At 40.2% G+C, this 15,529-nt stretch overlaps 1 protein-coding gene across 2 annotated transcripts in view; it reads left to right on the top strand.

Moving 5' to 3' along the window:
* The window catches only part of ca16b (carbonic anhydrase XVI b), a 155,314-nt gene that overhangs the window by 119,311 nt on the left and 20,474 nt on the right, over positions 1 to 15,529 (top strand). For both annotated transcript variants that reach the window (XM_055010686.1, XM_023280294.3), the window contains 4 exons: positions 3,941 to 4,007; positions 6,389 to 6,546; positions 7,677 to 7,869; positions 12,889 to 13,073. In XM_055010686.1, the coding sequence (XP_054866661.1) occupies positions 3,941 to 4,007; positions 6,389 to 6,546; positions 7,677 to 7,869; positions 12,889 to 13,073 (603 nt within the window). The remainder of the gene's footprint in view (positions 1 to 3,940; positions 4,008 to 6,388; positions 6,547 to 7,676; positions 7,870 to 12,888; positions 13,074 to 15,529) is intronic.

Raw genomic sequence — 15,529 nt, 5'->3', positions numbered from 1 at the left:
TATAATAAAATGTGGGGCTGAACAGCGTTGTCAGTCTTTGGTCATTCCAACAATTAACCGAAGGTGTAACAGATAAAGAAGTCATCATTACTAACTGTAGTCCTCTGGAGACACAATAGGAGGGTTTGCATGGTCATTAGAAACCTAAAAAGTAATAGAATTTGGTTATTAGAAAGATGAGAGTTGGTTGAAAATCAAGGGGAGAAACTTTTGTAGCTATTTCAATATGACTCGGTTAATATCAGTTCGTGACCCGGCTCAAGTGATCTACTTTTATCATATCTGAAAATCACTGCAGCCTAGTACCACCTTGTCTTGCCCGGAATGATCCATATTCAAGTTTGCTTGCTACACATGGACTATATATCTCATAGTTTTGTAAAGACCAAGAAAAATGTGGTTTGTGTGGATAAAAAAAAAAAAACATTTGGCATTTGGATCAAGGCAGAGACAGCTGTGCGGGAGAATTCACTGTGAATTTATCATGTGTACAGAGCAGGTCCAACATGAACTGAGAGAATTTGAAAAGCGTAGAATCTTCAACTAACCTGTGCTTCAGCAGACAGATATTGAGCTATTTTAGTCGTTACATCTGTTTTCTGGGGGGCATTGTTGAGTTAGGAAATGCTCTGTCTTTATCTTGATGTTAGGCACCCATGCCTTCACGCTTTTTTTACTTGCTTTAACCATGAGGTTGACATTATTACAAAAAAGATCCTCATATGATAGAACCCCTGTAAGAATTATATTAGATGAGCAAAACAGATATTTCTGTTGTGTACCATATGGTGAGCTGATTTAATAAGAAAAGTTAAGTCCAAGTAGAGATACTATAATGTAGTTTACTTTTTTAAAAAAAATTTCTAATGAAATGTGTGGCGGCACAGAGCCTGCGCTACAAAAATTGTGTAATTGTCCAAATACCTATGGTCTGGGCAGACTGCCTGCCATGAGGGATAGTAGCCGTGGTGCTGCCGCTGTGCTCACACGTAGCTGCTTGCTGTTTGCAAAACTATCACTTCTCACAGCAAGAGGCTCACTATAGTCTGCTACCAAACTGCTATTTCAGATGCTGTATCCATAAACTAACAGCAGATGACCCTGCACAGGGGTTTTCCTGCAGTGTCCTCAAAATGCAACCTTGTATGCATATTTTGTAGTTGAGATACAAGTTTGCTTTGAATGCTCGATTTTGGCCAGAGAAGCAAGTAACTTCATATAATCAGTTAATAAGATAATATTGCATTACCGTACTATACACTTGGCAATGGTTGTGTTCAATTAATTATACATACTCTTCACACATGCATAGAAATCACAGGTTTGGATAAGAAAACTGGTTTAAAGAACCCATGTGGTGGAAATCCATTTTTTGTGTGTTTTGTATGTTTTATAATCTTGAAGATGTAAAATGAAAGCTGTGATGATACCAAGATGCTACTACTGCCAATCCTCTATCCCTCCTCCTACTAGATAGCTTCCCACCTTTACAAGCCAGTCAGAATTTGTTCAGAAGGTAAGGACATGAGGGACTAATAGTCATCCAGCTAAGGATTAGCAGCTACATCACAGTCCAGCAGGTTTATTGAATTGCAAAAGCTGCTTCTGCTTATTCTAAAATGTCTCAGCCATAAACAAAGAACACCAGATGTTCTGCTGTGGGGTTGCAACAGTTAACAAAAGAGTTTTTATTCGGTCAGCATAATCTGCAATATTTTTAAACTTCAGTTCAGTATAGCAAATGTTTTTCTTCTGCCTAATTGTTGAGTCACAGCGGCAGTCATTATTGGCTCCAGTCATTGATAGGCTGCACTCAGCTCTGCAGTTTTGAACAGTGGCCACAGTAGTATAGTCCAACTCGGTTATGTGTAAAAGTTTTCAAATCCCCAAAGCTTCGAGAGTATAAGAGTGCTTCAAATTATTACAGAACAAAAATATGGTTTGCAAACTATAGGCATTGCGCTGTGGCATACCACAGCACAAAACGCTTGAAGAGAAAAACATACCGGCACTATTCAGTGCGGAGGCACTCCACATCTGTGTGCTTCTCTGCTCACATAAACAGCCAAACCCAACAAAAATAGCTGTTCTTATTCACATTTTTCTGTTTGTGCAGTCAGAAAACAGATCGAGTGTTAAATAGTGAGGGATATGTGGCTTATTAAGCCTTTTTATGAACCAGATGCCACTTTCAAGCTGCTTTTTTAAAAAATAACCACGATGTCTTACAAGCTCGCCATACACAGAACTTAAAGACAACTGATGTGCATTAAAGTCTACAATATTGTCAGGAAATTGGAAACTACCGCTAAATTATTGTCCGCATAATGGACATAATAAAGAGAAAAGTAGTTGCTTTAACTGGTCTGTATTTTTTATCTTTAAATGGCTTGGTAGAATTACCATCTAACCCTGTGGGTTGCACTTTAAAATTTAATATTTGTTTGCATTTCGTACTATGCTACATTTCACAATGAAATAAAATTTGTCAAAGCAAAGTTAAATTAAATACTAATTTAGCATTTTTGGAAGAAAATCATCTGTTTACATTACTGGAAAGACTATGCTCACTGGTCAGAGCTCTGTGAAAATAGTAATATAGACTGATGATCAGAAATGGTGGAAATTGTGAGCCAGTTTTGAAACTAATAAAGACTAAGTGATGTTTAATGTGTTTTCATGATGTTGTGCTTCAATGCAACCTCAAATTTTTCAGTGTTCTCATGAGTTTGCTTCTCTCCTGTGCTCACATATTCTGCTTTTTAATGCAGCTAAATTCCTACTGAAGCTGTTCTCATTTATATATTTTTCTGTTACTGTTGTTAGACAACAGGACAAGCATGAAAAAGTAACTGAAATAGGGCCCAGTAAGACTACGCGTTGACCAGCAGTCACCAGAGAATCATTTCCAGGCTGCAGCCCAGCCTTGCTAAAATACTGATTATATGACTGCAATGAACTCAAAAAACACAAGTTAAAATTAACAGTTGGGCTGTGAGTTCAGCTGTATTTCCATGCAAAATGGTCACTCAGACAAATTTGTCGGCCATGCGTTCAAAGGTTTTGGTCCACGCTGTCAATCACAGACACAGAGCGAGTCTTCTTCCTGAAGGCAGCAGAACTGTATTTAAAAGTTACAAACTCTGAAACAGCTCATTTAAAACAGGACTGGAACCAGGGGATTATATAGTCATGGTAAAATGAACCATCTTTACAGTATTTTGAGCTGAAAAATTGAAAGACGCATTCTGGGAACAAGTGAGACTTTCATTAATTTGCTGAAAAGGGCCACAATATGGGATCTTTAAAGTCATAGAAATGTACTGGCAAAACTGTGTGTGTGCCTTGGTATAGTCTGAGTCAGTTGGTGCCTTTATACTGTGGGACTGTGGAGGTCACACTGTACATACAACTACAGAAGGGTCAGCAGCCTTTAGATTGTATTACATGTGTCGACTAAAAATAAAAGCACCAAATCCAGAATAAAGATTGACAGATTAAACGCACAGCAGTGATTGGACAAATATTTTTGATTTGCGGTGTTTTGTTAGTGCATGGTAGTATACCTATTCTTAACATTAAGGTAATCATTTTTTAAAATGTTGCAGCATTGAAAGCAACAAAGCAACAGCTGGAGGAATACAGTGTCATAATATTACATATTAACAATGTAATGATTACTCTTTCAAGGAATTATTAAACTGCAGAATTATCTCCTAAAAAAACTGATGCAATCTTACAGAAATAACATTATAAACGTCACTATGGTAAGAGATGGTATTACGTGCTGCTGGATTATACAGTAATATAATGATGTTGCTCCTGTTGTACCCACCCCCTGTAATTTGTTCACGTTGATCGTCTTTTGGTATTTTATATAGATTACTATACTAGTCTCATAATCTCTTTTGTAATCCTTGTCTCTGGACATTTCCTGCAGCTTGGGCAAAAAGACAACCCAGCTGTGGATCCTATCATCCAGGGATTGAAAGGAGTAGTGCATCATGGTAAGTAATGAGAAAGTAACCCCTTTCAAAAACTCTGCTTGAAGTTGGAAAACAATATTTATGTGGCAAGTGCATGCACATGTACCCATTAACATATAGATGGTTGTTCTTTGTTTCTCTGCAATGCTTGTATTTATTTATTTCATACATTTTTATCTGTCATACCAAAATCTCCCAGCCGAGAAACATTACAGTGGGAATTAAGCTCATGTGGGATTTTCAAAAAGCAATTGTCCCTTACAAAATCCCTCTGACGTTACTGCAGTTGATGGTTTGGCTGATCCTAGAGGCAAATTCCTCTAGACAGTGCAGACATACTGCTCCTCCCTGCCTCTACAAAACAAATATTAGTGCCTTCACATTCAACTACTGAAACATTGGGTGTCACTTTTTTTTTAATCCCAAATTAGTCTAAATACAAGATATGAGCAATTTAACTTCAAAAGAAGGCAGCATTTGCAAGATGCTGCCTCTCCCTTGCTGGTGTAGCTCTGTAGTCAGAGACCTTAAAGGAGCTTCACTTTACAGAGACAGAACTATTAATTACATCTGAGACTCAATTAGACAAGCCTCTGTTTTAGTCTGACTCCGACGTATATGTATATGTTCTCTCTCTGTGGCTCCCGCAAACATTATACTATTAATGTCTTGTGCTGTGTGCCGTGGCATAATTCTTCATGGCATATTGTCAGCTGCTGGGCTGGCGTCACTGGATGCAGGGCTTATGCAGTCCATAAGCACATGCTTTAGCATGGCTGTGTAATCCTTTACTGCAGATGGGGAGACAACAACTCTGTTTACATAGACACGTATGGCTTGTTTTACAACCTGCCGCTGACGGTCTTTTTGTGAGCATAATCATACACTGACAAGGACATGTAAATGTATGAGGATGGATGGTAGCATGGCGTAATTGGTGTGCATTCATGCTGGTTTCAGAGGAGTAGCGCTGGGCTTCAATGAGTTTATTCTAATTATAATCTGGACTTTTTTGAGATGGACGTTTGATGTGAGTTGTGCGATAGAGAGGTTGTGACATTTTGCATTGAGCACTGGGGAGAAAATTGTTGTTTTGCTACTTGCTCAAGACAAACGTGTGAAGGGAAAAACCGCCACTGCTGAAGACCGCTAGAACATATGTAATTTGACTTCATAATTAGAAAATGTTCGCTTTGTTCAGTAAAATTACTGAACTGTAAAGAAGAAAAGGGACGATTTCTGATTAGTCTGGTATTAGTTGGAATACCGTTTTTCTTCTGATTTTTGTTTCATAGAGATATTCAATCTTCACTTTTCTTTTGTAATCCAACCTTGATAAAGATAGGTTACCAAACATGTTATTTATACTATATTATTCAGTGAAGCTTCAGTCTCCAAATATGGCTGAACTCCCCGCTGTACAGCTGCACAGATGTTTATGCTAACACCACAGTTATCTCATTTCCCAGCTGAAAGAGAGCTTGGCATGGGTGTGGTGGGTTTTGGACTCTCTTCCTGCTAGCTGCTAAATGCTCCTCGCCTCCTCCCCTGTTAGGATGGTTGGTTTTCCACTAGCTCGTTATCCCACAGTCATCCATCCATCAGCATCTCAGCGGCCCATGAGCGATAGGGCACGTACGCTGTCTGAAGACGGGGAGAAGAAAGGCTGTGCATACTGAATTGGACTCAGAGTACAGATGAGGCATGGGGGCGAGGCTTCCCGTGCCTCAGTAGTCTCAGTACGAACCACACCCTAAACCTCTGTTTCTTTCTAGATAAGGTCATGAGCTATGAGAGATTAGCTTTGACATAAATTCAGCTTTATTTGGGTTTTTCTCATCATAATTCAAGGAAAAAACATACCCGCTTGCATAACCAACACAGTATATTCAGAAGGAGATAAAGGCGTCTTTCTCTGGATGATACCTGCTTGTTGTTTTTTTTTTTTTCCTTTGCTGCACACTCTTGCTTGCCTCTGATCAGGGGATTGAACAGATTCGGTAATCATTGGGATCTGTCCTAATCCCTGTGCCACAGTTGTTACACGGAGCAGAGCACACTACCACCCAGCCACAGATCAGCTGTCAGAGCTGGCCATTTTATCAGACTCCCCTCCCTTTGCTCCTTTCTCAGCCCATCTGAGTACCGAGATCTGCCCAGAGTGATAACAAGTGGTGAGGCTTTTAACTACTGCAATTCCATGAGTGGAGGGTTCAGAAAAGCCATAAAAATGCCACAGGGGAAGGGAAAGGAAACAACTTCGTAAACGTTGGTGCAAATTTAAAGTAAGATATGCAGGGTTTTTAGCAAAGCGTGAAAGGTGTGGTATTTTTATGCACTACAGAATTCTGTTCTTTATGATTCTGTGTATTGATGACTTGTGTATGCCATGCTTTATCCAGAAAAGGAGACCAACCTGAGGTCGTTCATCTTGAGGGATCTGCTGCCATCATCAGTGGACAGTTATTACCGATACACTGGCTCTCTGACCACTCCGCCCTGCAGCAAGGTAGTGGAGTGGATCATCTTCTCCAGGCCTGTGTATCTGTCCCACTCACAGGTGCGTTAAGTCCACACACACACCAAGACGGCTATATTCTCCACACATAGTCAGATCCCATTTGCGCACAGTCAGTGGATCACTTGCTGCCCCACACTGTCAACGTGCAATTTTCCCCCCTCATCTACCTCTCCCCTTTCTTCCCCTTTCCCTCGTTCCTCTCCAACTCCTCTGCATATGAAACCATAACTGCCTATATAGTGGATGATTAAGCAGGAAGGGGGAGCCAATTACTGGCATTTGAATGATAGTAAGTGTGAGATAGCACTTATACATATATCATGCTGTTGGTCTGAGACCGTCACTATAGGCTCTTAAATAGAATACTGCTTCAACGTGGAGGCTGGAGGCTTGTTCATGTTCATCAATTTAAATGCTCATTAATCTGAATTATTGCTGTAACAGTTTGATGAAAAAGGTTAAATGAAAGATGTAGCGTTTTCCAGTGCTCACCTATGTGCTTTGGAACATTTTTCCTCCAACTGTTGTTGCTGCTGTGATTTTGAGAGATAATATATGCCAAATCATGCCCCACGCTTTTTGCTGATCCCATACATAGTTCTTTGCTGCATCTTTTATACATACAATTCTCGGGTTACCCAGCTGCATATCCTCCAGAGCATCCTGTACTGTTGAAATTTGCAGGGCTCAGTGGAATTTCTATCAACTTGCAAGAGGACAAATCTTTTGTTCAGAAATGACTTGTGCTGCAAGAATATTGACCACCTCTACAATGTTTGTGACGCTCACAGATAGTCTTTTATGAACCTGTAATTCATTGCGCCAAGCATGCATAGGACACATTGATTCCACAGTATCTGTAATGTGTAGTCATTACAGCACACGGCAGGAGATCATTCATGGCAATCAATGGCCACAAATTTGCCCCATTGAGAAGTCACAGCCCAGCAGGTAGCCAGAATGATGATTGAAGTCTGTGTCTGTGGTGCGAATGCTTCTTGCAAATACGGTTCTCCAGTTGTGAGAAGTCAGTAGCTGGCAAGTGACTACAAATGCTGTTCTGCATGATATATTATATTTAGCACACATGCACATATATGTACTCACATAGTACCGAAGGAGGCACTTACATGTACTTCAGTAGCTATTCTCTGTTTCTTTCCATCTAGCTGGACGCTTTTTACTCCATCTTTACAACGGAGCAGCAGGACCATGTCAAGTCTGTGGAATACCTGAGGAACAACTTCAGGCCCCCGCAGGACCTGGATAACAGGAAGGTTTTTAAGTCGGCGGTAAAAGATGCATGGCAGCGAGATTTGACTGAGATCATTGGAAGTCCTCACAGCACCGAGGCTTCAAGAGGTGAGCTTTGTTTTCTGCATGGTATCCAATTTTCCTGGTCATTTATGCTACAGAGCAACTATATCAAGATTGGTTTAGCCCAGGGAGCTTCAGTAATTGCAATTATTACTTATTATTTCATTAGTTCCTGTGAATGGCTGCCTAAATTACTAGTAGTAAGATTTTGCTGCAAACTGAGTCCGTGTTCATTAACATCGCAGTTAAGTGTATAATTCTCACTCTTTTCGCCGAGGTTATGTCAGTAATCAGTGAACACCAAACAACCTGACCCAAAGCTAACTCAAATCTGTAACACAAGATATCTACCTGAATATATTTACTTATGTTATATTTATATATTCACTGTATGTTGCTACATCATTGTTGTCTTACTGTTTGTTTGCAGCAGTATTTAATTTATGTTTTGCTTACAAATATCTTCAGTCCTACCCCTTCTTTCTGTGTTTGGGAACTGGAGGTCAATAAAATCAGAGTTCATGACTTCTGATTATTGGACTGATCAATACACATAGATTTGATCACTTATTAATATTCAATCTGAAATATTAGTAATTTCCAAATTTTGTATTTGGTGGTGCCCCTGATAAACGAGTGTAAATTTAATCATAACATGTAGTTTAGACTATAAAGTGCTATTATGGTATATTTGTACATACTGACAGATAAAAGCTTTTTTATTTCTGTCCAGTGAGTGCTGGTTTGTGACAGCTGAAAGTGGCAGATTTTTTAAGCTTTATCTAATTATCTAATTAGGCTAACATTAGTTTCTTTGGAATTTTGGGAACAAATTCAGGAAGCTCCTGAGATTAGGATCCATTCAGTGGTCCCAGTTCAAATCGGCAGGTCAGTAAAGTGATGGATGGAAGGTGATTTCTTTCTTTTTTTTTAGTAGGATAATAGTCATTCACACACCACTTTTTGTTGGTATTAACATCAACAGACCGATATGTAACAATTCAAATTTCAGGAGCATTTTGGGTAAAACTTGGCAGATGCCATTTTCTCACTGTTACAACTCATCCTTCAAAGAACATATTAATACCAAGCGTAGACCTCATGCAGGGCTTGATCAGAGTATTTTTGTCTTTCTCTTTTATGTGTGCATCATGCCGTGCTTGTTTTAACAGAACAGTACAGGAAGTATGGAGACTAATGAGAAAGGCTGCTGCTCCTTAAAGTGGTGTTGTTGGTGTCTGGCGGGGAGAATTGATTGGGAATGCTTGTGATGAAGTTGGAGCACTCTAACAGGGCCGATCAGCAATCATCATTAATATGTGGCACAGCTAAAATAGACCCATACAAATTAAGTTGTGAAATTGCTTTTGTGGCATTATGTCAGTAGGCAGAATGAATGTGGACCAGTGTCTCTCCTTTTTTTTCCTTTTTTTTTAGCCTCTCTTCTGTTTCTCATTTTCACTTTGTGTCTATTTTGCATTTGTGTATCTCTGTGTTAAAGTAAACAACTAATAGCCACAATATTAAAGACACTGCCAGGTAAAGTGAATAATATTGATTTTCTTACAGCAACGGTTCCTGTCAAGGAGTGAGCTATATTAGGCAGAAACTGAACAATCAGTTCTTGAAGCTGATGTGTTGGATGTGGGAAAAATGGTCAGAGCAAGGCTCTGAGCAACTTTGACAAGGACTGAATTGTGATGGCTAAATGATTGGGCTAGAGCCTGTCCAAAACAGCAGCCTTGTGGGGTGTTCCCAATGTGCAGAAGTTGGCACCAGCCAAAAGTGGTCTAAGGAAGAATGACCAGTAAACCAGTGACATTCAGACGTTCCCAAGGCTCACTGATCTATGTGCAGAATGAAGGCGGGCTAGTGTGGTCCAATCCTACAGAAAAGCTGCTGTAGTACAAACCGCTGAAAACCTAATGCTGGCTGTGATAGAAAGGTGTCAGAACATACAGTGCAGCACAGCTTGCTGCATATGGGGTTGTGTAGCTGCAGACTGATCAGAATGCTCCTGCTGACCCCTGCACTGACACCTACAGTTGGCACATGAGCTTTAGAACTGGACCATGGAGCAGTAAAAGAAGGTGGCCTGTCTGATGAATCACATTTTCTTTTATATCATGTGGACAGCCGAGTGCGTGTGCGTCATTTGCCTGGGAAAGAGATGGCAGCAGGATGCGGTATGAGAAGAAGTCAAGCCGGCAGAGGCAGCGCAACGCTCAGGGCAGTGCTCTGCTAGAAAAGCTTGGGTACTGGCATTTATGTGGATGCTACGTTGACATGTGCCACCCACCTAAACATGGTGGCAGATCACACACACCCCATCATGGTAACAGTATTCCTTAATGGCTGTGGCCCCTTTCAGCAGGTTAAGGTACCATGCCACGGAGCAAATATTATTCAGGAATGATTTGAGGAAGATGATAAATAGTTCAAGGTGTTGATTCGGCCTTCAAATTCTCCCGATCCCAATTTGATCAAGCATCCATGGGATGGACTTCATAAACAAGTCAGATATGTGAATGCCCCACACCACAGCTTACAGGACTTAAAGGATCTGCAACCACAGGACACCTTCAGAGGTCTTGTGAAGTCACCTGGACGACGCAGAACTGTTCTGGCAGCACAAGGGGAGCCTCCACAATATTATGCAGGTGGTTGATCTCTGTAAGAATCTGCAGGTAATTGGAGGCACTGGGAATCCACTGTCAGTCTTATCTTTTAGGTGACGTCAGCCAAGATTGTGTTAGGGGGAATATTTGCCCATGCACACTAAATGATAGCTTTGCTTGTAAATGTTGTGAGAGTCAGGGCCGCATCAACATCTCTTTTATAGCCATAGTAGTTGTTTGGACATTAGAGATTTAGTGATTTATTGTTTATCTAGTCATAATGCCAAGATATTTAGGGCAGTATTGATTTTGTCATACGTGTTTGTGCTAATACTCTATATCTGCACATGTAAAAACCAGCTCTCTAAGCCTTTTAGTCACAAGCAGACCAGATTTATTCTTTCCTCTTAAAATTTTAGATCATGTGGGTAATGCTGATATTCTTTAATTCCTATTATCGTTTACTCGACTATTTTCTCAAGTAGTTAATTGTTTTGAAAGTGTTGATAAAAATTGTGTTAAAATGCCGATCAGAGCCCAAGATGATGCCTTCAGCAAACTGAGAAGTAGTGATGTGCAAAGATAAAAGGGAGAAAAGCAGCAGGTCCTCTCACTGGAGCTGTTGGAACCAAAGAATGTTCATGGCATTTTCTTTACAAACAAAAGATATTCAAACAGGCAGTTAGCTGACATACATGCCTTGACTTTCCTTCAAAGTTCAGATAATATCTAGTCATGTTTAAATCAGTTCTTTTTCTTTCTTTATGTTTGTAGTGTGCATTTTTTCTCTCCCCATCATTCCAATCTCTGTACACAGGTTCTGTACTGTACATACTGTACAGCCTTTAGAAGCGAGACGCAGTGGAACTGCTGTTTGTTGACAACAGCCAATTCATCACCTTCATGGTAGAGGCTGCCAGGAGAAAGATTCATGCTTTGCTCTGAGTGGTATTGCAGACTGAGGTGGAACCTATATTTTAGGAGGTTACGCTGTATTTATTCATAGCTAAATCATATGATTTATTTTTTTCCCAGACTCACTAGTGTGTTTAGAATTTTGCCACTGATGTACCATTATGTGCACCTGTTTCCTTATATTCATTATCAGATTTATGCTGGGTCTCAGTTGAAGTTTTTTGTTTTCATTGAAACTTTAGATGAACTGGCAAACCCCCTCTTCTGCAACACTTTCAAAGGAGCACAAATAAATTTCTCTACCAATTTCAGGGGTTTACCTGACTCAGAATCGGTATTGGGGGGAGGGGGTGTCAACACAGCAAAAAGCATGATTTGATATTTTTAGAAAACATAAAAATCACAGTGTTCTATCATCAGATGCACAACAGGACTTGATAAAATGGCTTCTAGGTTATATAAGAACGTTACTAATACCCCGGTGTTTTGGTTTTTTTTTTTTTTTCTTTAAAAGGATGATGATGATTGTCAGGATGGTAATGATGCAGGCATTAAAACCACAGTGACATCTTCAGTTGCTAATAAATGATTGTTGTCGAGCCGCTGAAGTTGACAATGAACATCCGACAAATTTTAATGCATTCACACTTGTCACAACTAATCAACAACCCCAGATTTTCTTCCCATTGTTTTTTGCCCTGTGTTCCTTTGACTGATTCCCTTCCACCCTGTCTCCCTTCCACATATCATGGCGCATAATTTGTGTCATAGCTTCACTTTGCAAATGGAGAAAACTGTGGTGACAATTTCAATTTGGCAGAAACTCTGAGAGTACATAATCATTTGACACCAGTTCCTGATTGCTGTTGCCCTGATGTGCTGAGAAGCATGTCCAGATTGTCCTTTACTCATACTGATGGAGCTCTTTGTAAATATCCATGCTGCAGCCTACACTGCCACCTTGAGGCAGACTTATAGATTGTTTCACCCTCTTCATAAATACTGTTTAATACCCACAGAGGAATGTGCAAATTAGATGTGGACATGAAGGCGCTATGTTGTCTATACCATATGCGTCTCACTATAACTATTCCTTTGATATCCTGCCTGGAACCCCTTGCACTGTGGTGGCATGAAAAAAGCCACAAGTGTCCAAACTGACAATCTGCACTGACACCGGAGGTTGTGTCTGGTCCCAGTCAAGCCCTCTGGAGTGTTTTTGTTATTGAGTTACTGTATCATCTTGCACCTTTAGAGGTTTTTCAAGTGGAAATAGCGTCGAGCCAAGTCAGCAGGAGTCGGTAATAATAGGCTTGTTAAAAGGCAACCTGCATTCTGCCCACACACATCAGCACACACGAGGACATGTGGTCAAGCAGCCGTCCCAATCACAGCCCTCCATCTTCACCCAGCTGTATTCAGTTGGTTGAAAAGTGACACAACCGTTTTTTTCTCTTGTCAGTGTTGTCTTTTTTCCTCCTCCTCATGCTGCCTTGTGTTCGTACTCATCTTTTTCTGTCTCGTCTTGTAGTGTGCAGCAGTGCCCCAGTAAGTATGAAGATCCAGCCATTGAACCAGACAGCACTGATGGTGAGCTGGGACCGGCCTCTGACCGTGTACCACCCCCCCATCACCAGCTACATGGTCTCCTACAGCTGGGTGAAACGTGATGTTCCTGATGAAAAGACCTTCACTAAGACTGGCGACCAGAGCATGGTGAGGATTATCATGAGCTGCCACTAACAATTGCTCATACCAGACTAAAGCATGGTTGTTCAAATCATTTGCTTTCCTCTAAATTAATTGATTTATTTATTTCCACAATGAATGTTGTTTAAGCAGCTCTGATTGGTTTGCAGAGCCTCGGATGTCTCTGTCAGGATCAGAGGTCGGCTGGATCAGTGACAGTGTGTATGGGAGGTGACAGGTTGTGATGAACTCTGCATGTGGCTGTTGGTTGATATGAGAGCCCAGACGCTCCCCTGTCACTCACCTGTCTAACAATAGAAGCGTAGGGCTGTCAGAGATGTTGACGAGTCAAACTGAAATATGTGTAATGTGCAGGCAAATGCACCTGTGGCCCTTTTCCTGGATGTAGCATTTTCCATCATCGTATTTATTCACTTTCTTGCAGTCGCTGAAATTTGAAGTAGGTATGTGTATTACAGAATCAAAAAGCTAATTCAAACAAAAGCGGCATAAACAAAAATAATATATGCACTTTTATTTCACCAATTTGAAAAAAATCTGTTCTGTTTCCAGGCAGCAGAGAAGCCTTTTTGAACGCAAACTGCTTTTAGTGAAAAATACACAGCAAATGTCGTCCTTTAGATCTCTGATCCACTGATCATATAATTGAGCTGGGTTGCCTAAAACATTGAGTTACCCCCTTAGTTCATACTGTATCTTTTCATCACAACATCCATTGTGTTCACAGAAATATATCCTTCCCCTGCAGGAGATGGCACCTCCAGGGCTGTTCCTTTTCACACTATATATTCTTCTCCCTGGTCATATGCCTCTTATTTTGTATGAATACAGCACCCAACTGTGCATCTCTTTAAAACCCACTGACCTCCAGCTGTCTTGATAGTCTGCATGACTGCCTCTTTAGATATAAACAGTGCAGGGGAAAAACATTCACCCACTAGTTCAGAGACCTGGGATCAGTTCCCTGGTGGCACTACTACCTTCAGTTTGGTCATGCAATCCAATAAACGCAGTTGTCATTGTCATGGGATAGAAGGTGGTGAGGGATCCAGCACAGCTGCTGCAGTAAAAGCTGCTATTTGGTATAGGTAACGGCACAGAGGATGTGGGATCTGAAGGAAAAAAAACTAGCAAATCCGTTAAGATAACAACTCTCTACTCAAGGATGTGTTTGATTCACTTTTATGTGCAACCTTCACTGTGCAGAATGAGGCTCATGCAGAGTAACACTTAAAATCTGTTTTTACATTCATTGGTTCACACTCTACAAGATGATTTTGTGACACAGCAACTAGTTTAGAAGCAAATTGTGGTCCAATATGCAACTTATATGACTTTATATGAGCCTCCAGTGCACCTTCACCTAGCACGAGCCTCTCACTGAATGAGGAAATACACTGTGTTCTGCAGTTACACTTTTGAAATGAACATGATTTACATATTCATAGATTCTGGGAGAGGAGGAGGAGATGTAATTTTAAGAATTTTTAACCAGGTAATTGAACTATTTTGTGGAAGGGGGAAAAAACATTTCAGACACAAATGGTTATTCCGTGCAGCTTATCTTCATATTTTATGTCCTCAAACGTGCCTAGAAGGGATCTTTAACTTGGAATCTAGCTATTGAAGCTTAGAATTGATGGACAAGTAAGTTGAAATGAATATGCAATCAGGCTTTCCGCAGTCAAGAACTGCCTCACAAATTAAACTTACGTTATCCTCAGCTAAAGATAAATGAATATTTATTTCCTCTCCTTTACATTTTTGCAGTTCAACTCCAGCACTCCTCTGAAGTCCGTATCTCACTTGCAGCTTGTTAGGAAATATGCCACAATGGTTTTGTCTGATGTTAAACATAGAAAGCTGTTCACTTGCAATCTCCCTTTGCTGCTCATTCGCTACTTTAGGCATCTTCCAATAACATTTACTGACCTTTTAGCTCTTTATCAGCTGTACCCTGAGGTCCACTGGCACAGCTGTTGAAACTCTACAGTCTAGTCTAGCTGAAATGAAACACAGAAAGGTAGAACATTTGCTACCAACACCATTATTTATGGAAAAATTTCGTAAATAGCAGTTCCTTAAAATCTACATTTGAACTTCGTTTTGCAATTTAAAAAAACTCATTATTGGGCTGTTGAAACATGTTGGTCTTGTGAGGCTACTTGCTGGCTTTTAAATTGGCAGTTTTTCAAGGAATTGATTAATGTAGATACGATTTATTTGCTCTGCTTATGTTTCATTATATTTATGTGGTTAGATTTTTATTGCAAATGCCTGATTGAAAGAATGATTACTGTGTCCCTTTGGTGCTCTGCCTGTGTAGTTACACTCCATTAATGTGGCCAGTCAGTCTCCATTCTGACAATATTCTGTCTATTTCTCACTCTGTCTGTCCTTCTTATTTTGCCCAATTCATTTCCATTTCAATTTTCAGTTTCTATCTTTGGACACCTTTTATC

Source organism: Amphiprion ocellaris, chromosome 5, assembly GCF_022539595.1.
Source record: "Amphiprion ocellaris isolate individual 3 ecotype Okinawa chromosome 5, ASM2253959v1, whole genome shotgun sequence".
In the NCBI taxonomy this organism is placed as follows: domain Eukaryota; kingdom Metazoa; phylum Chordata; class Actinopteri; family Pomacentridae; genus Amphiprion; species Amphiprion ocellaris.
Note: the sequence above shows the minus strand (reverse complement) of the source record. Positions and strands in the feature narration are given on the sequence as shown.